The following is a 27,604-nucleotide window of genomic DNA, read 5'->3' as shown; positions in this document are numbered from 1 at the left end:
TGCAAATGGAAGGCAAGACCCAGAAAAAGGATGCCCCCCGCAATAGTGTCGATCTCACCACACGGTTCTGGGTGAATTCGGGGAACTGATGGTCCACAGAATTGTCTGTTTACCAGCTCTTTTGGGAGATGTGGATCTAGCTGGTGTATGAGCAAATGGACCTGTGCTGAGTATACTATGTGCAAGCGTGGGTGTATTTCTGCCGAGGACTTCTGCACTTCCTTTTAGGGCAAACATCTCAGAGATCACCTGCTGGAGAGTGCCTCATTCATGCCTCCCATTTGCAGCCCAGCGTGCCTCCGTGCCCCCCCCTTCTCCAGAAACTCTTGCCCTTTGACATCCTCCCATAAGGCTATCCTCTCCAGGGTCCTCTAACTTCCCCCCACCCTCCTTTGGGCTCTTCCTGTTCGGGGCTGAGCCCAGGGGAGCACATCCCCAAAGGGAGGGAGGCTGCCACCCCCTCTCCCCACATCTCTTCACCCACCCCAGGTGGCAGGGCCAAGGCAGTGGCCAGCAAGCAGGGTATATATGAGGCTACTCAGGGCCCAGTTAAGGTCTTTACGCCAAGGTAGATGTCTGGAGGCCCCCCCCCCCCCCGGTCCTGGGGCCACGCTGAGAGAGAGTCGGAGCCCATGGTCTAAAAACATAATTTAATGCATCAAGGTGGGTCTGACTCAGGAGTGCAGTGGCGAGGTGAGTTTTCCATTTGCTGGGATTCTGCTGCGGGTGGTTTCTGGCTGATGGACAGGGAAATTTGCACAGGTATTTTGGGTCACAAAGAAGGATGCCCCAAGGAGCTCCTGCTCACTTTGGCCTACCTCGCTGGCCAGGGCTAGGAGCCCTCGGTCTCAGGGCAGTGGGAGAAGGAGGCAGGACTGGAAGGGCAGGCCTCCCGCCAGGCCTGTCCAGTCCAGTCAGGTTTGCAAAGTCTGAACTGAGCTGCCTCGCTTCCGGGGCTCGGGTTCACGCTCGCCTCGCCACTCAGGCATCCCCTTCTCCCTCCCCAGGTAGGGGACAGGGACCAGGAGGATAGCCCAGAGTGGAGCGTGGTGAGTAGCAGACACACTGAGGTCGGAGCGGGGCAGGGAGGACGGCAGGGATGTGTCTTTTCCGTAGATGTCAGGAAGTGTCATGAAGCGAGAGTGGTCCTCTCCAGCCGGGTAACAGCTCTCCACCAGGGGCACAGGGTGGCCTGAGGCCACTCTGCCCCGCGCTCCCTGCGCTCCTAATCCGGGTACAGAAGAAAGCCAGAGAATGTGCTGTATTTGTTGTTGTTGCCTCCGTGCGCCTTCCCGCCGTCCAGCTTCACGTACACCTCGTCCCCTGAATCGAGGTGCAGCACCACGCTGTTACTAGCGTAGTCGTAGTTCTGGTCGGCGTCCTGAGCGATGGCACTGGCCCGGACCTGGGGGCGAGCCGCCAGAGCAGGTGGGCCAGGGCACCCCTGCCTGCGCCTTCCCCAACCCCCTTGGCGCCCCCCGCCCCAAACCCCGCCGGCATTCTGCCCCCAGCTCCAGGGACCACACTCCCACCCAGGCTCCTCTCTCTGTCTCCTCTCTCTCTCTCCAACTTGGCCAGCTCCTTTCCGGTCCCCTCCTCTCGGCAGCCGGCAAGTCAAGTCCCGGAAGGAAGGAGCGAGGGGGCTTCAATAAACTCTGACCCAGCGGGGAAGGGGGAGAGCCAGGGCACCAGGGCCGCGAAGAAAGAAGACCGGGGGGCAAAGGGGAGACGGGGGCGCAAAGGGAGAGCTAAAGAAGAATGAGGTTTCCGAGGAGCCCGCGGGGCTGCTGGCGGGTACGCAAGCAAGCCGGCAAGCCGGCGGGGTCTCTGGGCGCTCGGGGCACAGCCTGCCGCGCTACACTGGGACAAACTCGACCAGGGCGCACGGGGAAGCTGGATGCTGCGGCGCGCTCCCTCCCGGGGCTCGCCCGGGCGCTGGCGAGTGGGGAGAAAGGAGTCTGGTTTCCCAGGCGATTTGGGGCGCGGGGTGGGGAGGACGGTCTGCGGGGATTTGCGGGGGCCAGCGGCGGTGAAGGGTGACTGACCTGCCCGTTCTTGCAGAGGTCCGCCCACATGCTGGTGCCGTCGCCGCCGCGCATGAGGATGTGGTAGGTGAAGAAGTAGATGCCGCGCACCTGGCAGCTGAACTTGCCGGTAGTGGGGTCGTAGTGATTGCCGAGGTTGGTGACCACGTCGTCGAACTTGAGCACCTCGTAGCCTTCGTGGGGGCTCTTAAGACCCACGTAGAAGGCGATCTTGGGACCGCTGAAGGCGGCGCTCAGCGCGCCGGTCACTTCGCCTTCGGAGTCGCCGCCGCCCCCGGTTCCGCCACCTACCACCCCGACACCGCCTGTCGCGCCCGCCGTCAGCTGCAGGCCGGGCAGCCCCGGCCGCCCCGAATCGCCCTTCTCCCCCGGGGGACCCCTGGGTCCAGGCGGGCCCGGCTCTCCAGGGGGCCCCCGCGGCCCCGGTTTGCCGGGTCGTCCCGGGTCGCCCTTGGGTCCCTGGATGAAGGGGGGCGGAGGGTTGGCGCTCAGGTCCTGCATGACTTCCAGGGCGGCAGTGCTGGGTCCGGGCGGCGGCGCCTTGGCGCCCGCGGGCCCCCCCCCGGGTGCGGCGCTGTACGGGTCGCAGATCATGCGGCAGGTGCCCATCATCTCGTAGTGCGCCGCGCCGGGGGGCGCCGCCTGCAGCAGCAACGGCACGGCGATGAGCAGCCCCAGTGCCATGGCCAGGAGGACGCCGACGGCCGCCAGGCAGGCGCGCCGCCGCCGCTGCCACAGCCGGGAGGCGACCGCCACCAGCTCCTCCTTGCCGCCCGGGGAGGTAATGGTGGGGCGGCGCGGGCGGCCCCGCTCCCGGCGCTCGGGGCCCGACTCCGCGGATCCCGGCCGCGTCCCCGACGTGGCGACCCCCTGCTCCGGGCGCCCGACCACTTCTAGCGAGAGGCGCCTCGGCCCAGGTGCCGGTGCCCACCGCGCTGGGGCTGCTCGGGGAAGGCGCGGAGTCCGGCGCGCATGGCGGGGGGCGCCCAGGCTGAGCCCGGCGCCCCACGGGTCCGGGCGGCGGCGGCTGGGGAGCGCCGGGTACGGCTGCCGCGTCCCGCGCGGGCTCGGCGGCGTTGCCTCCTGCCCGGCTCTGCGGGGCTCGGCGGGGCTCGGCGCGCAGTGAGGGCGCCCCGGCTCCGCGGCGCGCTCTGCTCTGCTCTCCCGCTGCTCGCTGGCTCCCGCGCGGAGGGGGGACCCAGCTACCCTGACGTAAGGAGTCCGGGGCTGAGCGGCGGAGGCGGCGAGGCAGCGCGCGCTGCCATCACTCGGGAGACGGCGCCCTCATGTCATCAGCCTTCGGTCCTCCTCCTATCCCGCGGCGTCCTCGGCAGAGGCGGCAAAGGCGCAGTTCCTCCTGCGGCGCCCGGGAGCCACAAGTGGGCGCAGCGGGCGCATCCCCGGCCCCCGCGCCTCTTACACACCCACCGGCGGCCACCCTTGCGCGCCTCCCACCCACCGCACACACACGCCCACGCGCGCACTCACGGGCGGACGGCCGCCGCCGCCGGGCCTCCAAGGTTCCCGGAATCCCGGTGCCAGCAAGGTCTTTCGGGGGCGTCACCTAATCCATCCCCCCTGCCTGCAAGCGGGACCAGCCGTCAACCCAAGTCGAGAGAGCTCAGTCCCTCGAGGCCCTGGAACGAAGGACTCTCTGAAAGCCCTCCTGACTCACTTCTTCAGAACGAAATAAATCTTGCCTCTGGGAGCTCTTTCTCACACCTAGCCGGAGAACTCCAAGCTGTTAAATAGGCTTCAGAAGACCACCCCACCAACTCTTTGAAAACCTCAAAGCCCCCCGATACAAGAGTTTATTAGCCTCGGCCCCTTTCTTCCACCGAGAAAATCATTGGCCTTTATCCTCTGTATAAAGATGATTTGAATGCAAATCCTTGACACCCAGCACTTGGTGGTAACCTTGGGACACCCAGCTTCCACTCCCCACCCACCACTACCAGGCAGATCCACAGACAGAGTCCTTTGAACATAACCGGCTCTCCCTCCTACTGAGGTGGGTTTAGTTATATATTTTAAAAAAAAAAAAAAAAAAAAAAACAGTCCAAAGCCATTCTGAGCCAAAGTTTTGAATAAGCCGCGACACCAAATTTAGAGAAGAATTATCCATCTCCAAAGCAGCATGTGAGGATAAAGGAAGGATGGGAAACGCTCCTGTGTACTGGGAAGACCAGAAATCAAAAGCCGTGGTCTTGTGGTTCTGCTCTCACCCTGAGCAGCTGTGTGACTTTGGGCATTCCCTTCTCTGAGACTATCTTCCTAAAGCTCCAGCCACCCCCCACCCTGACATAGGAATGCCCCCCTGGAGAGGGGACCCTGGGAAGAAAGTCCAAGTGCTGATATCAGTTCTTGGCAATGCATCAGCATCTCTGGAACAATCGTGCACCCTCCCTGGCTATTGCTTTGAGAAGAACATACATTTATCAGGTGTTGTGTTCTTGTGCGTTACTTAAAAATCCTTTTTGTTTCTCTGGTCACTCTGGGTCATTTCCCCATCCCTCCCCACAGTGCTCCAGCCTCTTTATTCATGGGTGTATTTCCCAGGGCATCGCGTAAGATCTGTCACCTGGTACATATAGGCCCTCAGTACATATCTGTGGAAAAGATGACTGAACCTAGCCTGAAGCAAACTTTACCCAGGGGAGAAGGGGGAGAAGAAACTCATTTATTGGGCACCCACCTTGATGTATCAGGTGCTTTGCACGTGCTCTTCACTTCCTCCTCCCAACATCCCTACAGATTAGCAATTGCTCTCCCATTATACAGATGAGAAAACAGAGGTTTTGAAAGTGTATGGTGCTGCCCAGTGTCCCCATCCACATGACAGAGCTCAACTCCTCATTCCCTGACGAGGGGCTCTGAGAATGTGGCGGTGAAATCTGTTGCCAGCTAGCTCCTGGGCACATTCTTCACTGGTTCAGGAGCCCTCCATTCCCTTCCCTAGGGCCACCCCTAAAACTCATGAGCCACAGTGATTCCAGGAGCCACACCGTCTGGTCCCAATCCCAGGTCTGCAGCTTTGTATCTGTGTGACTTCGGGCAATTGCTTCACCTCTCTGAGCCTCAGTCTCCAGGTGTGAAGAATGGGAATGCCAAAAGTACCTGTCTCAGAGTTGTTAAGAGACTAAATGAGTTAATTAATATAAAGGCCTTAGAATAGCTGGCTCAGTAAAGGTTAGCTTTATTATTATTACCTATTGATACCTTAGACCCCCACCACCATGATCAAGACCACTAAGATGAGACATGTGGGTAGTAAGCAGGGTGGGGGGTAGATTTGTGAATTAAAAAGGAGAGAGACCCAAGACCACCTACATGCTCTATCCTTCCCCAAAGGAGAGAAGGGGGATCGGACCCCCACCCCGGCCTCAGGCCACCCCGCTCTGACTACCTGCCCTCCACCAAAACTGTCCAGAGTGTTTCTGGTCCCTAGTTCCACCAGGAAAAACGTTTTCCAGGCAGACCATCACTCAGTTTGAATTCCCCCAGCCCTGTAGACCACCATCCCCAAAACCCCGTGTTTTCACCCCTGCAGAATCTGGGCAGGGAAGAAGCAAGGAGGGGCAAATGTTTGAGGCTTTCACCAGGCTTTCACCGTCGCGGACTCAGGCAAAGCAACCTTTCCCAAGGATCAGCATTCCCAGGAGCACCGATGGCCTTGAAGGGAGGAGGGCTTCTCCCCAGGCCAGCCCTCTACCAGGAGCAGGGATGGTGGCAGCTAGAACAGGTGGAGAGCAGGCAGTCTCCTGCCCCAGACCACAGGAGTCATCAGGTCCTTCCCCCTGCCCCCCTCCCTCCCTCTCACCATGGCAAAGCCAGACAGAGTGGCCTGCTAGAGCATTTGACACCCCTCCCCATCAGCCTGGCTTCTGCTCTCCCTGAGTGATTCTCGTCATCAGGACTGTCTTCTCATTAATATTAGTTATGACCTTTCTCGGCATATCGCCTTTCATTTAGACCATGGTTTTACATTTTAAGGCCCAGTAGTGACTCAAATCTACCTCAAATTGCCCGAGTAAGCCAGCCTGCATTTCTTGCACCAACATCTCCACCTTACAAAGCCCTTGTCGTCTGTGATATATAGTTGGACAGTTGGTCACACATTGTCTTATCTGACACTCTAATGAAACCCACCAGGAATCAGCCCCACTTTTCCTTATCAGTACTCCAGTGTCTTCAACGTGGGATGCCAGTCCCCGCTCATCTCTCTGGATTCACCCCTAAGTATCCTTCAAGTTCTGTCTAAGTGTCACTTCCTTGTCCGAAGTCTTCCTGACCTGTCTCCAAGCAGAGTTGACAATTCCTGCCCATGAACCCTTAAAGCACCTTGAATAGGGGCGCCTGAGTGGCCCAGTCAGTTAAGCGTCCTACTCTTGATTTTGGCTCAGGTCAGAATCTCGGAGTCGTGAGACTGAACCCCAATCAGCTCTGCACTGGACGTGGAGCCCGCTTACGATTCTCTCTCTCCCTCTCCCTCTGCCCTCCCCCACACTGCTCACTCTCTCTCTCCCTCTCTCAAAAGAAAAAAAAAAGTCCCTTGAATATACATGCCCCTGCCGTCATATATCATATGATCAAATATTTGTTTACTTATTAACCTCCCCCAAAAGGCTGTGAGCTCCAATGGTTCAGGACTCACGTCATTCATTTGTTCCACAAATATTTGTTCATCCCTACTGTATGCCAGGCACTGTGCTACATGCACTCAGCACAGTGGTGAACAGTACGGGTCCTGTCCAGTCTAGCTATCCTGCAGGCCTCCCTATACCTCTTCTACTTGTGTCACCTGGGTTTATATTTAAATAGCTACTACCTGGCATGGCTGTTGGTTAGCATGCTTTCTTCAAATTAGATCTGTGCCCCCAAGTAGACTGTAAGCTCTTTAGAGACATCATCTTGAGTACATTGGCTGATCTCCTACCTACATCCCCAAGAGGAAGGGCAAGCATGAGATAAGGACAGAGAGTTAGGCAGGAGCCACATTACACAAGGTTTTGGTGTCCATGTTAAAAGGTGTGGATTTTATGCTGAGTGTAGTTGAGAGCCCCTGACGGAGTTTAAGTAGCACAACGCCATCTCCATTTTGCAAACAAGAGCCTGATTGCTATGTGGTGAATGGTGTGAGGAAGGGAACAGAAATTAGGAAACCAGTTTGGCGGCTGCTGTGTAATCCAGGCAAAGGTAATGGTGGCTTGGTGTGAGATAGTAGAAGAGAAGTAGGTAAATTCCATATGCATTTTGAACATGGAATCCATGGGTCTTGCTGATGGATTCAAGATGGAAGTTAAGAGAGGAGAAGGGAGAGGATGAGAAATCAAGGTCACCTCCGAAGAAATGGCTTCAGCAGCTGGGTGAATGGCCATGAGAAGGGGGATATTTGGGGAAGGATAATCCACTGTGGGAGATGGGAGGTGAGAGGTGGATGGAATCGTGAGCTCAGTTTGGTAATGTTAAGTTTGAGACATCAGTGAGCTCTTTGATGAAGACGTCACCTGGGCAGCGCAGATGAGTCCAGTACTCAGAGGTGAGGTCAAAAATGGAGATATACACCAGAAAGTCCTCAGGATACAGATTATTTGTAGCCTTGAGAGTGAAGAATGGAGAATGGGGGATGGAGAGAAGGAGAGGGAGAGCCCAGTCTCATGATGAACAAGCTCTCCACCCCAGGCATTCTGAAGCTGGATAGAGGAGAAGGGGAAATCTGCAACAGAGATTGAGAAGAAGTGGCCAGAGCAAGGAAGAAAACTAAGAGGATGGCTTACGGGGAAAAGCATTTCAAGAGGGAAGATATGATCAGTTATTGGGAAAGCTGCTAAAAGACAGAGTAAGATGAAGACAAAAAGTATCCAGTTGATGTGGCAGCATTGAAGTTATTGGGGACTGTGGGAAGGATAATGGCATGTGCTCACAAAACCATTTCCTTTTCCTCTTGGGCACAGGCAAACTGCATTTCCCAGCTTCCCCTGAAGACTGGTGGGGACATATGCTTGAACTCTGGCCAAGAGAATGTGAGCAGAAGTGATAGAAGCCATTTTCAGGCCTGGCCGCTATATTTTCCTATGCAATCTTCCAAGCTCTTTTTTCCTTTATCTAGCAGCTAGACCCAGAGGCTTCTGAGGTCCCAGGGGGTGCAGAGGCACTTGATGAATGGAGCCTGAATCTCTTGAGCCCAAGATCATGACCTGAGTGCATGGAGCAGAGTCCCCTTTCCCCTCTTGCCCACGCCAACCCACACGAAACCATGAACTGAGTGAGAAATAAATCTGGATTGTGTTAGGTTACTAAAATTCGGGGGTTATCTGTTACAGCATTGGGGCTTGCCTGACTAATACAGGACTTTAGTAAGATCCTTCCCAGTCGCGAGGCAGGGGTAAACACTGGATTACAGTGAACTGAAGATGCGTGTTAGATGAGAAAAGGGAAACTGTGCACAGACAACTCTTGAGAAGCTTGAGAAGGGAGGGGACAGAGAACTGGGGTGGTAGCCAAATGCTGCTGTGGGATCCAGGATGTGAGGTTAACAATGGGAGAAAGATGGGCATGTTTATTTGTTAGTGAGAACGATGTAATATGAAGGGGGAAATCAACAATCAAGAGGGAGCCAGGATAACCCAGTGCCTGAAGTTCTTTGTAACCAACTCAGAACAGAAATGCAATAGAAGTTTGATATCTTTAGTAATAATAACAATAGGTAATGTTTACTGAGCACTGACCATCACCGGGGACTACACCAAGAGTTTTAGACACATTCATTCTTTTAATGTTCTGTGGGATGTGTGCCCTGCTTTACAGACGAAGAAATGGAGATAAATCTATATATTTACAAATATCATCGTTGTATATAATCTTCCCAGTAGTTGCTCCATATCTTGTTGGGATCCCAGCCACTAGGCCATTCTGCCTGAAGTTTTCGTGTGTGCTATTTTCATCTCCCAGCTAAAGGTAAGCCTCATAAGGGCAGGAACTATCATAAGAACATGGTAAGGGGCTCTTGGGTGGCTCAGTTGGTTAAGTGTCAGACTCTTGGTTTAGGCTCAGGTCATGGTCTCAGGGTCTCAGGGTCCTGGGATTGAGCCCCACGTTGGGCTCTAAACCCAGCGGGGAGTCTGCTTAAGGATTCTGTCTCTCCCTCTGCCTCTCCCCACTCTCGTGGGTTCTATCCCTCCCTCAAATAAATAAATGAATCTTAAAAAAAAAATAAGAATATGGTGTTTAATAAATATTTATAGTTCTTGACTATTGTATGTTGCTTGAAAATTTCCCTTATCTCATGTCATGGTTTGCTCAAAAAGATACTTTTTATGGTGGAAGAGTAAGAAAGGAGAGCAAGGAGGGGGCACTAACTTTACCAGCCATGCAAGTTCCTGCCTGGTTTTTTGCAAAAACCAGAATGGTTTTCGTTCTCTCCCTCCCTCCTCTCCCCTCCCTTCTCATCATTCTTTCCTTCCTTATGCATTCATTTATTTGCTCATTCATTCTCTCAGTGAGAATTTTACTGAGCACCTACCATCTGCAGAACACTGCTGTGCAGGGGTGGGATGGGGTGAGATGGGTAGCAACAGGAGAGTGATCATCATTCAAGAATGATGACCTTGCTGGGCGCCTGGGTGGCTCAGTCGGTTAAGCGTCTGCCTTCAGTTCAGGTCATGATCCCAGGGTCCTGGGATCGAGTCCCGCATCAGGCTCCTCATTCAGAGGGAGTCTGCTTCACCCTCTAACCCTCCCCCCTGCTCGTGATCTCTCTGTCTCTCACTCTATTTGTCAAATAAGCAAATAAAATCTTAAAAAAAAAAAAAAAGAATGATGACCTTGCTAAAGAGCTTATAGTCCAGTTGGAGGGACAAGACTAAAAAATAGAAAGCACCCAAGCGGCCATGTAAGATATCTATTTAGGTGGTATAGACAAGGAGTATAGACAAGAAGAAGTTGCCAAAATCAAGTCACCATGGCCACAGCATTTAGGAAGCCTGTCCAAAGATAAAGAGACAAAGCATAACCTTAAAAGACAGGTAAGATTTGAACTGATAAGAGATCTGGGTGGAAAATGGAGGTGGAACCCTCCCAGGGGTGACTGGAGCACAGTGAAGAGACTGGTCTGTAGATCAAAGAGATCTGTGCAGGGCTGGTGTAGACAGTAAGTTGCATGTACCACCTTTCCTATCAAACCTTCAGTCCCTGCAAATATTGATCACACTATGCCCTTCAGTTTCTTTTTTTTTAAAGATTTTATTTATTTATTTATTTATTTAAGAGAGAGACAGAGTGCACACGAGTGGGGGGCGGGGAGGGTAGGGGGCAGAGGGAGAGGGAGAAGCAGGCTCCCCGCTCAGCGTGGAGCCAATGTGGGGCTTGATCCCAGGACCCCAAGATCATAACCTGAGCTAAAGTCAGATGTTTAATCACCTGAACCACCCAGGTGCCCCTCCAATTTTCTTTATGCACCGCTTTTGGACCTTCTGGAGATATTATAGTAGGCCTTGCCCTGTAGATCCAGCCCCCAGCTCCTCAGTCTTCCAGTGTGTTTACTGAGTGATCGCTTCAAAAGGAAGATGCTTGGCACTAGAGCAGGCATTTTTTGGGGTGTGGGGAAAGGATCCCAGTCCTTTCAAGCAAGAACAAGTGCCCTGCAGTCGTGGGCCAGGGGGTGGGTGAGGCTGAGTACACAAGCTCCCGCTGTTCTGAGAGGCTGGGCCACCGTGACCCGAGGGCTCCTTCTCATTTCCAGCTCTAGCTCCCGAGATGCTCACCGCTGAAGGGGTGGGGGAAGAACCCTCCGGCTTCAGTCCCTGAAGCTATCCAGACAGCCCTACTCCGTGACCAATGAGGAAGCGCCCGCCAGGCCCATTAGCCCAGAAGCAGCAGCAACACGTTTGAGTCAAGAGGGTCAGCCAGCCCCTGAAAGCCCTCGCCCGGCCCTCTCAGAGACTGTGGCTGGGGCCTTAATTACCTTCCCTCTGAGGAGCTCGGCCCGGCTGGGTCTTTACAGAGCTGTGGATCTGTAGCTGTGCCTGGTCTGCTTTCTCCAGAGCCCAAGTGCCCCATAAGGTCCCCAGCTGCCAAAGACAGCTCTCTCAACCAGAAAAGCCAGGTGATCGTGCGTCAAGCTGGGGATCCCCCACTGAGCCAGCCTCGTTCCCACCAGTGCCAGCCAGTCTTCTAGCATGCAAGGTGGCGCTGGTTAATTATTCATCCATGAAGCAAGTATTTATTGAGTGCCTACTGTGCGCAAGGTAAGGGGGAAATCCTGTCAAAAGCAGAAACATTCTGCTCCTTGCTGGTTGAGTAAGCCTCTACAGATTACCTTTCCACCCTCCTCTTTTGCTTCCCTGATAACATCCACCAACAGGGACCTGCCTCACCCAAGCCACTTACGCTCCAGGGCTGGGGTGACACATGTGACAAGTGATAATCTCAGATGGCCCTTGCATTATCCTGCTTTCTCTGAGTGACTTTTCCCCCTTAGGAAGCTGTATGTTCTTCAAGCAAAGATCCTGCCATTTGGTCTCCTCATCTCCACAGGGCTAGCCCTGGGACGCAACACTCAACACGCATTTATGAGATGGAGCAGAATGAGACAGGGGAGCCCAGTGCTGGGTGGTTTTTTTTTCCCCCCTGGGCAGCACAGCAAGCTGCTAGGAGCTCCAGAGGCCACCAGGGGCTTCTTATTTGTTTTTTCCTTGCAGGCTTGTGCTTCTCTTGTGCTGTTAATAAAGTTTCCACGTCCTGAAAACACACCTATTGATCGAGGAGGGAAGCAGGATTTTGAGAACATAAGGATTTCCCCTAAAGGGAGACTCAGCCCTTTTTCAGGCAGATGTAGAACTTAGCCCTGGAGCAGGGCCCACTACCACTACACCATTAATGGGCAGCTACTCCAGGTTAGGCCCTGAAGATACAGACAAGGCAGGGAATCCAGTACAGTACCATAGTTCTCCTGGGACCTCAGCCATCTCTGTGCACCCTTGGAGCACCTGGATATATCTTCTGGTTTCATCACCCTCCCTTTGGTACCGTCTTCTGGATCCCTAGCCAGCACTTTTTTTTTTCCCCTTTGGGACCCTGTGTCCATTTGATGAGATATGAGCAGACTGGGGTATAGAAGACAATGAGTCCAGGGGCGCCTGGGTGGCTCAGTCGTTAAGCGTCTGCCTTCAGCTCAGGTCATGATCCCAGGGTCCTGGGATCGAGCCCTGCATTGGGCTCCCTGCTCTGCGGGAAGCCTGCCTCTCCCTCTCCCACTCCCCCTGCTTGTGTTCCCTCTCTTGCTGTGTCTCTGTCAAATAAATAAATAAAATCTTAAAAAAAAAAAAAAAAAGAATACAGTGAGTCCAGCTAAGATCCCATCTAGGCAGTGCACAAATATCCTGTAGTTCTCTCAAAACCCAATCCTACCAGTGTCTGTCTACTTCTTGAGCACGAAGTCCAGGCCTTCCCCAGGGCTCCCCTGGCAGGCGGGCCTCTGTCCGTGGTGCTAATGGCTGTGGCTGCCAGACTTCCTTTGGCAGGAAGGAATCGGGTTTCAGAAATCCAAGAACTAACTCATGTTCTCAGGCTTTAATGTGAGGCCACAGCTCTTTGTGGAAACATTGGACACTCTACATATGCCCTCCCTCTCCCAGCCTCACCCCTGCACAAGAGATTTCCCCTGCTGGCTGGGCCAGAGGTTGGGGGCCTCAGAAGAACTGTTCTTCCCTCTCTGCCTCTCACCTTTCCTCTCTCTTGGCTTCTTGCTCTGTGTTGTACCCACCCTGACACACACACACACACACACACACACACACACACACACACAAACACACACCATGAAACTGAGCTATAATGAGGCAACCACTAACCCTCTCCAACAGCCACTCCTCCTCCCAGTCAGGAAAGAGAGAAATCAAGCACAAGGCTAAAAGTGCCACTGTGACACCAAAAGGGTTTCCTTCAGACTCCAGTGCTTTTTGTTTCCCGGCATCATAAAGCGTGCAAAGGAGCGCATGGTGATGGAGATTCTGTTAGGGAGGGCTGCAGCTCTGGGAGAAGATGACACCCTGCAGGCCTGATTGGAGATCATCAGGAACTAGAGAAGTCCTCCAGCCCCCAAACAAAGGGTCCAGCCTCTCTCAGAGTCACTCTCAGGGACAAGACTGCAATTCCCAAAGGGTTTTCTACATGCTCATTCTGGAAAGAAAAAAAAAAGTATTGCTAAATAAAATTGGTTTGAACAACTCTTGGCCAAAAAATTTGCATGTGTGTGTTTGTTTTGCTGATATATTTTCCAGAACCTTTATGAGGCCAGTAGTCATTGTTCTATTTTTCACTGAAATATTAGGCCAGATTTTATGTATTAACTGGAGCATGGATTCTAGAACATTTTTGCTTGAGTTCCAATTTGGCTCTGCTGTTGACTAGCTGTCTTGCCTTGAGCAAGGTCCTTAGCCTCTCTGTGCCACTGTCTCTTCCTCTCTGAAATGGGGATAATAGGAGTGCCTACCTCAGAGGGTCGCTGTGAAAATTCAATGAGTTAACACATTGAGAGCTCTTAGGAGACTGCCTGGCATGGAGTAAGCCCTACTGTTGCCTGACATTATTATTCGCAGGTGCACTAATATTTGTGAAACCCAATCTGGGAAATGCTGGATTATGGCATTGTCTCCTGAAGGCTCCCACAGAAATGCCACACAGCCTTTGCACCAAGCTGTTTCAGTTTTTTCACGTTTCACATTCCTCTTACTACTTCAAACTCCTAGTGAATTCCTTTTAGCCTTCAAAACCCAATTCAGCAGTCTCCTCTTAGGAGTAGACTTCTGTGAATCTCTGAAGCAGAAGGTAGTAGCTCCAAAATCTTGGGGCGGGGGCGCCTGGGTGGCTCAGCCGTTAAGCGTCTGCCTTCAGCTCAGGTCATGATCCCAGGGTCCTGGGATGGAGCCCCTCATTGGGGCTCCCTGCTTGGCAGGAAGCTTGCTTCTCCCTCTTCCACTCCCCTTGCTTGTGTTCCCTCTCTCTCTGTGTCTTTCTCTGTCAAATAAATAAAATCTTTAAAAATAAATAAAATAAAATCTTGGGGCAACATCTTGGCTTGTCATCATCTTTGATTAGGGAATTTGCCACAGTCAATTGCAATCATTACTTTATATATGCCTCTCTCCCCCAATATGCTATGAGCTCTTTGAGAGCAAGAATTAGAGTAAAAAAAACATAAAACAAAAAAACAAAAAACCAGAGTCTATTTATCCCTAGCACCCCAGTGCATAGCATAACACCTGGGACACCCATGGCGCTCATCAAGGGCATAATTAATGAACTAATTCACTGTGCATGCTAGCATGTTGCCAGGGAGAGTGACTCACGAAGTCCTCTACCATTCACTAGCATGATGAGATGCAAAGCATGAATGGCTCATGCCTCCTCCCTCCACATACCAGCTGTGTGACCTTGAGCAAGTCCCTTCTCTTCCCTGAACCTATTCCTCATCTTAAAAGGTTAGCAAAGCTCCTTACGTCTTGGGTTTCGAGGGAGGATTAGAGGTAAATTGGTCAACTTTGCCCATTCTCCTCTCCTCCACACACACACACACACGCGCACACATATGTGTGTGGAAAGCAGGATCAAGGGATATGCATGAGGAGATGTGGGGAGGGGAGGGTATGGTAACAGTCCAATTTCAAGTGCCTTGATAGCTGCCCCCTAAGCAGACCTAACCTGACTGGTCTGCTGACTTCATGCAAGATTCTGGAGCATACATTGAGAGGAGAGAACCTTCTAAAAGCTTGTGCCTCACAAAAATGAGGGTCAGAATTCACAATGCCATGGGCTGGACCTTCACTTTTGCTAAGTGAAATCATTCAGACAAAGACAAATTTCATCTGATTTCACTTGGGTGTGGAATCTAAAAAACAAAAATGAACAAACAAACAAAATGAGAAACAGACTCTTAAATACTGAGAACTAACTAGTAGTTGCCAGAGGCTAAGTGGGTGAGGGGACGGGAAAAATAGGTGAAAGGGATTAAGAGGTACAAATTTCCAGTTGTAAAATAAATAAGTCACAGGGATGAAAAATACAGCATAGGGAATATGGTCAATAATACCGTAATAATGTTGTGTGGTGACAGATGGTGACTACACTTATCATGGCGAGCACTGCATAATGTATAGAACTGTCAAATCAATCTGCTGGGCACCTAAAACTATATAACATTGTATGGCAATTATACTTCAATTAAAAAAAGGTCAGGGCAAGGAATTAATGCCACCAGAGGAAGCTCCCCTCCCTGCCACTGTCCTTCCTCCTGCAAGTCCAGGCCCTACTAAGAGTCTACGGTCAACTCTCTCTCCTGGTCTCAGATTCCCCCTCTGTTAGATGATGCAATCACTCAAGTCCTGTTTTAACTCAGAGATGGGAGAAGTTGACTAGTGGAGTGAGTATCTCCCTGGACAGGCCCTGGGAGGCAGACCAGGAGCAGGGACATTCTCTCTGGGCCATAGCTCCTGTCCCCCAGTCACTCAGCCAGTCCCCAAGTCACGGAGTAGAGATGCCTCCCCTGCTCTTCCCTCCTCTTCCTTCAGGGAGAGCAAAAATGGAATCATACCTCTAGGCTGGTGTTCACTGGCCCCTCCCAGGAGAAGGGGTTCCCCCAGAGGCTCGTGAAGTTCACTCACAAGGTCCTGTGGCCAGAAAGGGGGGACTGGGGAGGACAGCTGAAAACAATGCTTCAAGTGGAGTTGGGCATGGTGGTCTCCCCCACCCCAGCTGCCAACACTGCTCTCCAAGCTCTCAGCTCCAACCCACCCCAACCCAGGCCTCACACTTTCTTGTCCTCTAAGACCCCAAATAATCCCGTTCAGCCTCTGTGCCATACAACAGAGTCATTCTCTGAGAGTGAGCATAGCTCCCTGAAAATGCCAATACCCTAGGGGAGAGTAATCTATTGTGTTACTCACACTTTAGTCTGAATTAGTATGAATGAAGAAACACCTGTGCAGCCTGAGAGCTGGGTATCAGGGATGGGTAAAGGCGGGCCAGAGGAGAGCAGCATGTGAGGTGGAAGAGAATGGATCCTGGCGCCAGTGCTGGGTTTAGATTCTGGCCTCTTACCGCGGGGTGACGCCCTCTCCAAGCAGAACTTCCTCCCCGTCAATTCTGTGTCACAGCAGCACTTCACAGTGTGAAGAGGAGCAGACGAGATCATGTATTCAAAATGCCTGGCAAGTAATGAGCACCAGGGCATTTAGTTCGCTCTCCCCTGCCCTTCTCCCAGTGAGAGAAGTGACACGAAGCGGGGGCCGGGGTGGAGGTAGGAGCCAGGCTGAGGCCATGTGCCGTCACGCTGGGAGATTTCTTTTTCATCAGCACTGGCCTGGTGGTTTCGGGGGGAGGGAGGTAGATGTAGGGTGCCTGCTGCCCATGAGGCTCCCTCTCCAGCAGGGGGAGGGAAGGCGGACTAGCCTACCTCTCGCCCTTGGTCCCTTGCTTGCCCTCCACCTGGAAACCCTCGGCCTGGCCCTTCTCAGCCACCAGTCGGCCAAGTTATTCCGCCTGCCAAGAGGCGGAGTCAGCTGGCTGAGTGTGGCCTATGTTGACACAAACACGGGAAGGGTCTGTGGGAAACACGGGTGGCCACGGCTTCTGTCTCCAGGAGGAACAGCGAGTGAGCTTCAGGGCCAGGCGTCCCCATGACACCACGGATGTGTGGGGAATACAAGCAGGCCCAGGCCTGGGGCCACCAGCACCAGAGCAAGGGAGAGCCAGCCCTCAGGGCTTACAGGGGCTGAGCTTGGCACAGGAGTCGTTCCAGTTGACTGTGTCCTCCAATGGGACCCTCGGTCCTCATGCCTATCTGAGTGCCAGCGTGGAGAAAGGGGAAGGTGTCTCTGCTGTGTGCCCGCTGTCTGCCCAGGCTTCATTTGTGTCCATGAACTTATTCCATTAAAATCCCTGCCAAACAGGCACCCAGGGGGTGGTAAAGGCTGCCTTCCAATCTGAGACTGTTAAGGGGATCTGAGAATTTTGACAGGGAAGGAACACATCCTTATTATCACTCTACTAGAAATGTAGCATTTTCTTCCATTGGGAAGGTAAACAAGGAACCACAGGTAGAGGTAGCAGACTTGTGACTTTGTCACCAAGAAGAATGACAGACATTCTCATGGCATAGAGCAGAAATTACAGATATGATGACACGGGCTCGCAGGACACATAGACCCTCCTCAGTCTAGTTAACGGAATGCATTAATAGAAAAGCACACCCAGCATCACATCATAAACTGGTGCTTTAACATAATTTGATCATTTAAAAAAATTTGTCTCCTTTTTAACTTGTGCATTTTATTTTATGCAAGGAAAGAATCTTTCAGAGGAGGGCTCCATGGCCTCACCAGGCTGCAAAAGGGGTCGTTAGGACAAAAAGGGATAGGAACCTGGCCTCAGGAGCCAGGAATTTCTGATCTTGGCTTGCACCGGGCTATGTGAACTTGAGCCCATAACTTAACTCCTCTGTGCCCCAGGTGCCTATCTATAAGATGGGGATAATACTAGTATTTGTGACATATCATGCTTGGAGGGTTCAATGTGATAAAAGTCTTGGCATACTACCTGCTATACAGTGAGGTGCCCTGATATCAAGAGAGTCTATCACCCTGATTCATCATCCCTTCCCGGGCAGAGGGAGCCTGCCCAGTCCATCTGTAACAAGTAGGATTCCACCAGGGAAACAGAACCAATGGGACATATATATTAAGGAATTTATTGCAAAGAATTGGCTTAAGTGACTATGGAGGCAGCTAGGCAAATCCAAAATTTATAGAGTAGGCCACCAGGAAGGGCAGGCTGGAACTTTCTGGCATGGGGGCTGAAGCTGCTGCCTGTCCACAGTGGAATTTCTTTTTTTTTTTTTTAAGATTTTTAATTATTTATTTGTCAGAGAGAGAGAGAGAGCAAGCACAAGCAGGGGGAGCGGCAGGCAGAGGGAGAAGCAGGCTCCCCGAAGAACAAGGAGCCCAATGAGGAACTCGGTCCCAGGACCCTGAGCCGAAGGCAGATGCTTAACCGACTGAGCCACCCAGGCGCACCCACAGTGGGATTTCTTCTCAAGGAAGCCTTGGCTCTGCTCTTGCAGTCTTTTCAACTGATTGAATCAGGCCCACCCAGATTATGGAGGTAATCTCTATTTCGAGTCAACTGATAAGAGACACTAATCACATTACCCAATACTTTCATAGCAACCCTAGATTAGTGTCTGATGAACTGGGAATGGTAGCCTCCCCAAGTTGACACACGACACTGACCATCACACCACCCAAGGAGAAGACAGGGAGGTCCTGGAGAGGTTCACGTGGAGGGAGGGGACTTGGTGCGGGGGGTAAGTGTGGACCCACTCCATTAACTCACCAGGACTCCATGAGGCTTTTCATCTGGACGCTGCTCCCCTTGCCTTTTTTGTGGGGGACATCCAGGACCCTCCAGCGTGCCCACAGAAAGTGTGGGGGGCCCTGAGAGGTCCCACAAAGCATTTACAGGATGAGAACTTGGGGCTTGGGCCAGGCCTCACCCCAGACACCAGCATGGACCAGACATAGTTTTGAGGGCCACCGCCTGGAGGGGATCATAGACAGGTAGGGGACAAGAGCCCCTGAGAAGTACACGTCAGGTGCAGCATTCACCCAGAGAGATAAGAACCTCCTCAGGGCAGAATCTGGGAAAGGGGTCTCCTGGGCTGGTGTGACCCACTCTGGACCGGAATCTTGATTCTAACTGCCGGGGAGACTTTACTCTCGGCCCCATAGCCAGGGGCTTTATAAAGAAGCAAAGTGTATTTTAAGCCTCCCTGATCCAACCTCTCTGCTGAGAATCGTAGATGAGCTCCTGACTGGGCACGTTTCTGCTTCCACCTTCCTTCAGGGAAGGGCAGTGGGGAGCCCTGAGTCTTTCATCAGTTATTCCTTGAGCTGTGGCAGATGCAGGTGGGGCCACGGCCCCTGTCTCTCTGAGGACGGTGCCTCTAGACATCCTTGTCCCCATGGTGTGGTGTCCTATGCACACTGAAGCAAGGGTCACTTCCTGCTGGGGGTCCAAACTGGAAAGAGACCCAGAGGTGTTCGGCCCCTTGGCTCTTTCTGTGTGGACGCCCCCTGGTGGCAATGGGCAGTCATTACCATCCAGTCCCCTGCTCAGGTTCATCTAGGTTAGGCTGCTGAAGCAGGAAGGCCGGGTTGCTTTTGTCTGGGGAGGCCAGGGAAGGGTTCTCAGAGAAAGGGGGACAGCTGATATGGGATTTAGAAAGCAGAGGATAAGAAAATAAGGGCTTTCGGGGCCACATACAAACACGGGGGGCATTAACGAGAGGGGATCTTGAACCCCACAGCCTGGTAAAATTTGGGCAGGCCAAGAGGGGAGGGGGGTTACTTCCACTCAGTAGAAAAAAAGTAGGAAAGAGGAGAGGCATGAGAGAGCCTGTCGGCAAGGCTGAAAGCGGGAACCAACCTTTGCCAGATCCTGGGTCAATCTGGGCCCTCATTAATTTGGAAACTGGAGAGTCAGATCCTCTAAAGATAGTGGAAATTTTTGTTCTAAAGAACCCCTGTCAAGTCCCTTCTTGTGTGACTCATAAAGTGGCCTTCCGGCAGAAACAAACAGCTCACCAGTAACAGGAGGGCTCCTGGGACCAGAAGGGAACCAGGCAAGGAACCACCTCCCACATCAAGCACAGGCCCAGTCCCAGCGATGAGCAGGCCTCCTCCCCACTAGCTTTATCACCTAGAGAAGAACCAGAGAGTTTAAACGCCACACCTTTCTACAAAGTTATGACAAAGTTTGAAGGCGAGAAGGGGAGCAGGGTGCAAGGCATGCATACAGCCCCTGGTCACCTGTTTTCTCATGTAATCCTCATACCAACTCCTCCAGAAATATGTTATTAGCCCCATTTTACAGATGAGGAAGCTGAAGCTCGGAGAGGTTAAGCAACTTCCCTAAAGTCACCCTGCAATTAGGTAGCACAAGTGGTATTTGAACCCAGTTCTACGTGTAGCCTTCACATCCTTTTTGCTGCCTTCCACAAAGCTTTGAACATTAGAAGCAGGTGTGCGAAGGCCACCATAGTCCACTCTTACAAGCCCCCTGGAGGGTGGACGGCACAGCCCTCAGGGCTATGACCCTTAGTATCACGAGCTCCACTTGACACATGGTAAGATTGGGGCCTCAGAAAGAGTCAGATCCCAGCACAGCTGTCACCAGCCGGGGGACCCTGGACAAGAGACCTCTGTGAGCCTCAGTTTCATCATCTGGACCATGGGACTAAGAGTATGCCACCTCTGTGCATGCGGACCACCCTTCCAACTTCCAGCACCTGCATCTCCGTGCCCAAGGTGCGGAAATCGCTGAGTGACTGCCAAACCCACTCTGCCCCTTTACCCGGGAGGAGAGAAGAAGCCTGGAATCGGAGCAGCCCGAAGCCAGCAGACGGGGGTAGCTGGTGTATAAGCACTCCTTCTAGAGGGACAACTCCGAGACACATGTGACCCACCTCTCCCAGCTCAGCCCCATCTGCTTCTCCACTCTCCCGTCCCTGGTGTCTCCTAGCCTCACCTCCCAAATGAACCTGGCACTTGAGCTCTGGTCTCAGGCTCTGCTCCCTTGCAGGTAGGAGCGCAACACGAGATCGCACATGCGCGTTCACGGCTTGCTGCTTGCTGCGTGGTGAAGGGAACATTAAATACTTTAAGATCAAGAGTCTATATCTCCTCTGTCTTCTGACCCCCAAGAATATGGCAGGCCCCTGGCTTCTTCCTGCCTCTCTTGAAGCCCTCAGAAGTGTGTCAGGCTCTGGGGCACCCCCAGCAGGGCGTCCGTTCCTCCACTGAATGACAGACGGAACCCCAGCCCTCGCCCGGCAATCCGGTCTGTCCCTGGCCCCTGTGAGGCTGGGGGGCAGGAGAAATAGCTGGCCCTGGCTCCTGACAGGGATTCTGTTCGCATCTCAGCTGCCGGGCCCTGCAGTCTGACATCTGGTTCTTCCATGGTCCTTTATCCCCCTTTCAGCTGTCTAGAAATGAGATGGGCTGACCCAATGCTGGGCACAAGCCTGCCTTCCCTTCCCAACAGCCTCGTCGGCAGCTGCAGGACTCCTCCCCTACCTTCAGCCCCGACCCCCGTTCACCCAACCCCACCCCACCCCCAAGTGACATCCACAGCCTGTGTTTCCTGCCCAGAAAAGATGAGCTTTCACAAATATTGAGAATTTGCCATTTCTTAACGAGGCTGGAGAGACAGCAAAGCTTAAGCACAGGGGGCAAGCCACAAAAGGTGGGCTTTCCAGCATGGGCAACAGGACACCACAGAGTGTCATCTAGATGCTGAAGGGACCGTATTCTGCCCGAAGGCAGGCCTATTGGTGGGCAGGTCAGACTTGCAGTGGAGAGTCCACATGAATGCTCTCAAATTCCAGACAACCCCTCTCCTCCAGACTCTTACTCCCCGGATTCAAACTCAGGCTAGTCTGAGTCCAAAAACCATGAGTTTTTCCCCAGAATAGGGATTGGGATGAGGGTGGAAGAAAACAAAGCAGGCCCCTCCCCCAACCACCCCCTAATTTTGCCTTGGGGTCGGGAGAAGCCACAGAGGCAGGGACCCCTCTCTCCCTCTCCCAGTTCTAGCTCTGTCCCCCGGGCTGGATCCCATTCTGCTGGGTCCACTGGGGCTCCCTGTGTCCTCCCTTGGCCCGCAGGCCCCAGGGGTCAGAGAGTCCAGCCAGCCCCAGCCAGCCCCCTGCCCACCCTGGGCCCTGTTCAGAGGACAAGGCTGAACTGATTCTGTCAGGAAGGGTTAGGCTTGTCTCCCAGGCTGGCTGGATTCGGGGGGATGAGACAAATGCATCTGGACAGCCTGGATCCAGAGCGCTATCTGTCAAACACAATGGCCACCTCTCTGGCAGGCAGCACACATCCCAGAACGATCAGGCAGACTCCCATCCATCCTCTCTTGAGAGGGCTGATGTCAGGGCCTGAGGTTCCAGAGAGGAGACAGGAGGAAGCAGGTGCCTCCAAGCCGAGGATCCTTGCGGGCAAGGCATCAGGATGGCTGTGTCTAGGCCCCAGTGGAGAGGCCAAAAGCCAGCACCTTCTTCTCTCTGCCTCAGGTGGACGCTGATGGGTGCCTGATTCCTGGATGCGGTTATAGATCACGAGCCCCGCCTGGGCTTTTGCCCCACCTGACATGTTGCCCCTGACTGGGTGGATGAAGGGGGGATTGATGACGGGGTGAACACGACAGGTCTCACTGTGAGAGGGCTCTCGCTTGCCTCCTGAGGAGGCTCCTACCCTCCCCACCCCCTCTCAGACCCCCCACAAGCTTCCTGCCCAGACCATCATGGCAGGGGGAGCAAGCATGCTGGATGGGGTAAGCAGGAAGGAAGGCCACAAGCCTCTGAGCCCCTCCTCAGGGTGAGCTTGCAGGGGGCAATTCCACAAGGCTGAACGCCTCATGAGCCTTCGGCCTGTCAGTGGCCCCATGGATGGCTAACCCCTTATCCCGAACCTTCCACGGCCTTCTCCTGATAAATGCAAGAACCAAAACCTTCACTGAGGTGATGGAGTTCCACTAACAGGAATTTCCATGCGTTGGGTCATCTTAAGGGCACAGAAAATCTGAGCATCACCCCACAGCATTGGGCAAAGCAGATTGTTTGTCAATTAGTTTAGCTCGTTGGAGGCTGCCACCAGGAACACGACGGTGTCAGGGTCTAAATAACATGGGCAGGTGTTGTGAACTGAATGTGTCCCCCCAAATTCATGTGTCGGTCCGCTACCCCAGCACGATGGGATTAGGAGGTGGAGCCTTTGGGAGGTGACTAGGCTTGGGCGAGGTCATGAGGGTGGATCCCCAGGAATGGAATGAGCAAACCCTTAGAAGAGTCCCAGGAGAGCTTGCTTCCTCCACACTCTCTGCCACGTGAGGATCCAAGGAGAAATTGGCCATTTACAACCCAGAAGAGCTCTTGCCAGGCACCCGATCTGCCAGCACCTTGACCTTGCCATCTCTAAAGCTGTGAGAAATACATTTCGTTGCTTATAAGCAACACCCAGTTTGTGGTGTTTTGTTATTCTAGCCTGAGCTAGGACAACAGGTTAGAGCAGGAAAATTAGGCTGTCATTAGAATCATTCCTGGCCATGATTCCTGGCCTGGCCTCTGACTGGCAATGTGACTTTGGCAGGTGCTGGAGCCTCTCTAAGACTCAGCTGCCTCCTATTTGGTCTGTTTTGCCCAAAAGATGATGGGGGAGCAGCTGTCGCCAACTTTCCTAACAGCACATCCTAGGTGCTCAGGTAATGACCATCGGCCCTGTGCCTGGTGTTTTTCTAGGTTCTTGGAATACACCGAACAAGGCAGACAAAAGTTCTTGTCCTCAGAGAGGTCACGTCAGAGTGGATGCGTCATAAACATGCGCCTTCCTCTTCATAAGGTACTCACGAATATCGGAAGTCTTCCCCTCCCGCAAGCGCACGCATGCTGCGTAAAGCAGGCTGGCCCCGTAATGACTCGTGAAAGAGCCAGGCAGTGTGAAAGGGACCGCAGGTGGGTGCAGATGGGCAGGCCCACCCTCAGGCCAGAGGCAGGACACTCCAGTTAGACCCTGTAGCTGCGTGTTCAGGGCCCGTGAGCCTGTCGGCACTAGAGAGGCTTGGGGCCTTTCTTGAGCCCTTTTAAGAAATGCTTCCTCCAAAACGACAGATGTTGGCAGGGATGTGGAGAGAGGGGAACTGTCTTACGCTGTTGGTGGGAATGAAGGCTGGTGCAGCCACTCTGGAAAACAGTATGGCGGTTCCTCAGAAAGTTGAAAATAGAGCTACAATACGATCCAGCAATTGCACTACTGGGTATTTACCCCAAAGATACAAATGTAGGGATCCAAAGGGGCACCTGTACCCCAATGTTTATAGCAGCAATGTCCACAATAGCCAAACTATGGAAAGAGTCCAGATGTCCATCGACATATGAATGGATAAAGAAGATGTGGTGTGTACACACACACACACACACACACACACACACACACACACACACACACACAATGGAATATTACACAGCCATCAAAAATGAAATCTTGCCATTTGCAACAACGTGGATGGAACTACATGGTATTATGCTAAGTGAAATAAGTCAATCAGAGAAAGACAAGAATCAGATGATCTCACTGATATGAGGAATTTGCGAAACAAGACAGAGGATCATAGGGGAAGAAAAGGAAAAATGAAACAAGACTAAACCGGAGAGGGAGACAAACCATAAGAGACTCTTAATCTCAGGAAACAAACTGAGGGTTGCTGGAGTGGTGGGGGTTGGGAGGGATGGGGTGGCTGGGTGATAGACATTGGGGAGGGTATGTGCTATGGTGAGCTCTGTGAATTGTGTAAGACTGATGAATCACAGACCTGTACCTCTGAAAAAATAATACATTGTATGTTAATAAAAAATTTTTTCTTAAAATAAAAAAGAAATGCTTCCTCCAGATGTAGACCCTCCAAGGTTGGCCCTGTGAGCGGCTCAGAGGTGGGAGATGCCCCCATCCCAAGGCCTTCCATCCTTTCCTTGGTTGGTTACCTTGATATCAACAAACCCCAACCCTGCCCCATGAGGACTTCAGTGCTGCTTTCTCCATGAAAACTGGTCAAAGAGTGGGTTCAGGACATTTTCCCCAAATCTCCACCCCATAACATGAGACAGCAACCCAGGGAGCTTGCAGTAAGATCTGAGAAAGAACTGGGGGCCTAGAAAGGGGCCTTAAGGAAACCTGAACCCTTATAATCCAGCTACAAAAATGTGGCTTGCTTCCTACCACCTTCTTGGCCACTGCAAAGACCCTCACCCAGCACCACCCCTGGGCACTGACTGAGCCCCCACACCAAGTCTACCAGATGCCACCAAGTACAGACTCCAGAAGAGAAAGCCAGCCCCTTCTCCTCTCACTACCTGAGGCCCATCCTTACATATATGGCTCACTGGCAGGGAACCCTATGGGGAAGAGCTCCCTTCCAGAAGCCCCAGCTTCTATCAACAGGTCTATAGCCTCACTACCGGGGGCCACAACAGAGAGACAGTGTCTCAGTGCGACACAAGAACCCCAAACTCAATCAGAGGAACCCATGCAGCAGCCGAGGGAGCTGGGCCAAGGGGTGCAGTGAGGAGCTGTCTCCCTTCAGTGGAGAAGGTGCAGCGGGGAGGGGAGCAAGGTTAATCAGATGGTTCCACAAAGCTGAATGGAAGCTCGGCCTAAAACTTCTCCACCTGGGCCACCCACCTGTGCTGCCCAGAGAGTTCTGCTCCCCCAAGAGCCCCCAAGCTCCCCCAGAAGGAAGCTTTAGCAGCTGTTTCCAAACCAAGCCAAACGTGTGTGCAATGTTTCCTAATGAATGCAAAGGCTGTCGGAGGCACTCCAGCCCCCTCATTTAGCTCTGAGGTGTAATTAATACATAAATTAAGCTCCTGCAGACTCACAAATGCCCAGGAAAAAAAACTAAAAAATATAATTAGTTTGCCCATATGACTCCATCTGTCAGCTCTGAGCGCAACGCCACATAGCAAATCCGGAGGGCTTCGGCCGCATTGGCCATGCCAGGCACTGCTCCTGCCCTGCTCTGGGGAAGCGGGCTCGCTGTGGCAGCTGCACGGAGCCAGGGGGCTCTGGTCCTGGGCGTCTGGGCCAGCAGAAGGCTCTGGAGTATGTGCACCGCAGGCTGGCAGCATCCAGAGACCTGCCGATGTGGCCCCGGGGGTGGCGAGGGGTGCGCAGGGCATCCACCGGGAATCTGAGTTTGTGTCTTCCAGCTGCATCCTCCAGGCAGAAGTGAAGGTGGGGGGACGGGGAGCTGAGAACTGCAATGGGTCTAAGACTCGTTCTTCTCCAAACTGTCATCTGTGTCACATCTTATCTACGAGAAAAGACAGGCTGGAAAGGGTAACGGGAACTCTAGGGGAAGGAGACAAGAAGTCGCAGGGGGCTCAGAGGCAGACAGAAATAATGGTAGGGGGGTAGAATTAAAAACTATGAAAAATGAAAAAGAGAAAATGGAAACTATTCTACCATATTTATGTATAATATAAATGGTATATACTATGCCAAGAACTTTCACGTATAGCCTATCACCAGATTTTCAGCACTTTGGGAAAAGGACAAACAGGGTTTTTTTTTCCTTCCAAAAATTATTTCTATCACATGTTGGTTTAAAAACATTTAAGTAAGAGTATGGAGTAAAAAAAAAAAAAAAAAAAAAAAAAACCAAATATTTCTCCCCCTCAGTCCCCAGGGGATTATATCATTAACAATTTGTCCTTTTATTGTGTATCCTTTTGTTTTTTTAAGATTTATTTATTTATTTTAGAGAGAGAGAGAGAGAGAGAGAGAGGGCGTGTGTATGTGTGTGAGCAGGGGGAGGGGCAGAGGGAGAGAGAATCTCCAGCAGACTCCCCACTGAGTACAGAGCCTGGCGCAGGGCTCGATCTCTTGACCCTGAGCTCACCACCTGAGCCTGAGCTGAAGCCAAGAGACAGAGGCTTAATTGACTGCACCATCCAAGAGCCCCATACTGTGTATCCTTTTTCAGTGCATTAATATTCAGGGCAATGATTATTTTTAAAAGTGGGATGGTACTGTGCATATGGTTTGGCAACTTACGTGCTCACTCCCGGTTATGCACACCATCACGTACGCATCTTTCCACCCTTATTGTTTTAGCCAAATGCACAGTACTCCAGCATATAAATTGGTTTATACATGTTTTATTTATATTTACCACTTAATTTATGTAACCTTCTATTGATAGATTTGGGGCTTACTTCTAAAATTCAACTTTTGTAAATAAAGCTGTGGAGATACTTAGGGCTGATATTATTTTTCTTGCTTATTTTTAAAGACTTCATCTGATAGAGCAGTTTTAAGTTCACAGCAAAATTGAGAGGAAGGTACAGAGATTTCTCATACGTTCCCTGTCTCCACACATGCACAGCCTCCCCCGTTATCAACACCCCCCACCAGAGTGGTACATTTGTTACAGTCAATGAACCTGCATTGACACATCATTGTCACCCAAAGTCTAGAGTTTACATCAGGGTTTACTGTTGGTGTCATACATTCTATGGGTTTGGACAGATGTTTAATGACCTGTATCCATTGTTATAGTATCATACAAAATATTTTCATTGCCCTAAAAAATCCTCCAAGCTCTGACTATATTTTTGTTATTTTTAAAGATAGAAATAAAACAAGATCTGGGAAGATCGGTTGACTCACCTAAGAGCTGCACAGCTAGGACATGGCAAATCCCACCCGTAAGAGAGGGGAGAAGGGGAGGAAGGTTCAAGAAAAGAGGCAAAGGAAAAAAGGGGAGGGCAAAGGATTGCATAGTAAGAAGGCCAGCAAATAATTATATTAAAAAAGGTTAAAATGTTTTAAAGCCACATTTATTAAAGCAGTTCTTTGCAACCTTGTACACAATTATGAGAAATTGACCCCGCTAAGTGTCCAGCCATCTCTGGGAGGTTGGACATCTAAATCTGTGACTGATGTTTTACT

At 52.1% G+C, this 27,604-nt stretch overlaps 1 protein-coding gene across 1 annotated transcript; it reads right to left on the bottom strand.

Annotated features, from left to right (window-relative positions):
- Positions 1 to 631: 631 nt before the first annotated feature.
- On the bottom strand, positions 632 to 3,058 carry C1QL2 (complement C1q like 2). Its single transcript, XM_027590026.2, has 2 exons — positions 2,046 to 3,058; positions 632 to 1,405 (listed from the first exon to the last, which is right to left on the bottom strand). The coding sequence occupies exons 1-2, from the start codon at positions 2,727 to 2,729 to the stop codon at positions 1,226 to 1,228; spliced, it is 864 nt and encodes a 287-aa protein (XP_027445827.1). The 5' UTR covers positions 2,730 to 3,058; the 3' UTR covers positions 632 to 1,225.
- Positions 3,059 to 27,604: the final 24,546 nt, after the last annotated feature.

The sequence above is a fragment of the Zalophus californianus genome, chromosome 3, assembly GCF_009762305.2.
Source record: "Zalophus californianus isolate mZalCal1 chromosome 3, mZalCal1.pri.v2, whole genome shotgun sequence".
NCBI classification, from domain to species: domain Eukaryota; kingdom Metazoa; phylum Chordata; class Mammalia; order Carnivora; family Otariidae; genus Zalophus; species Zalophus californianus.
The sequence above is the reverse complement of the archived record's forward strand: the minus strand, read 5'-3'. Positions and strand labels throughout refer to the sequence as shown.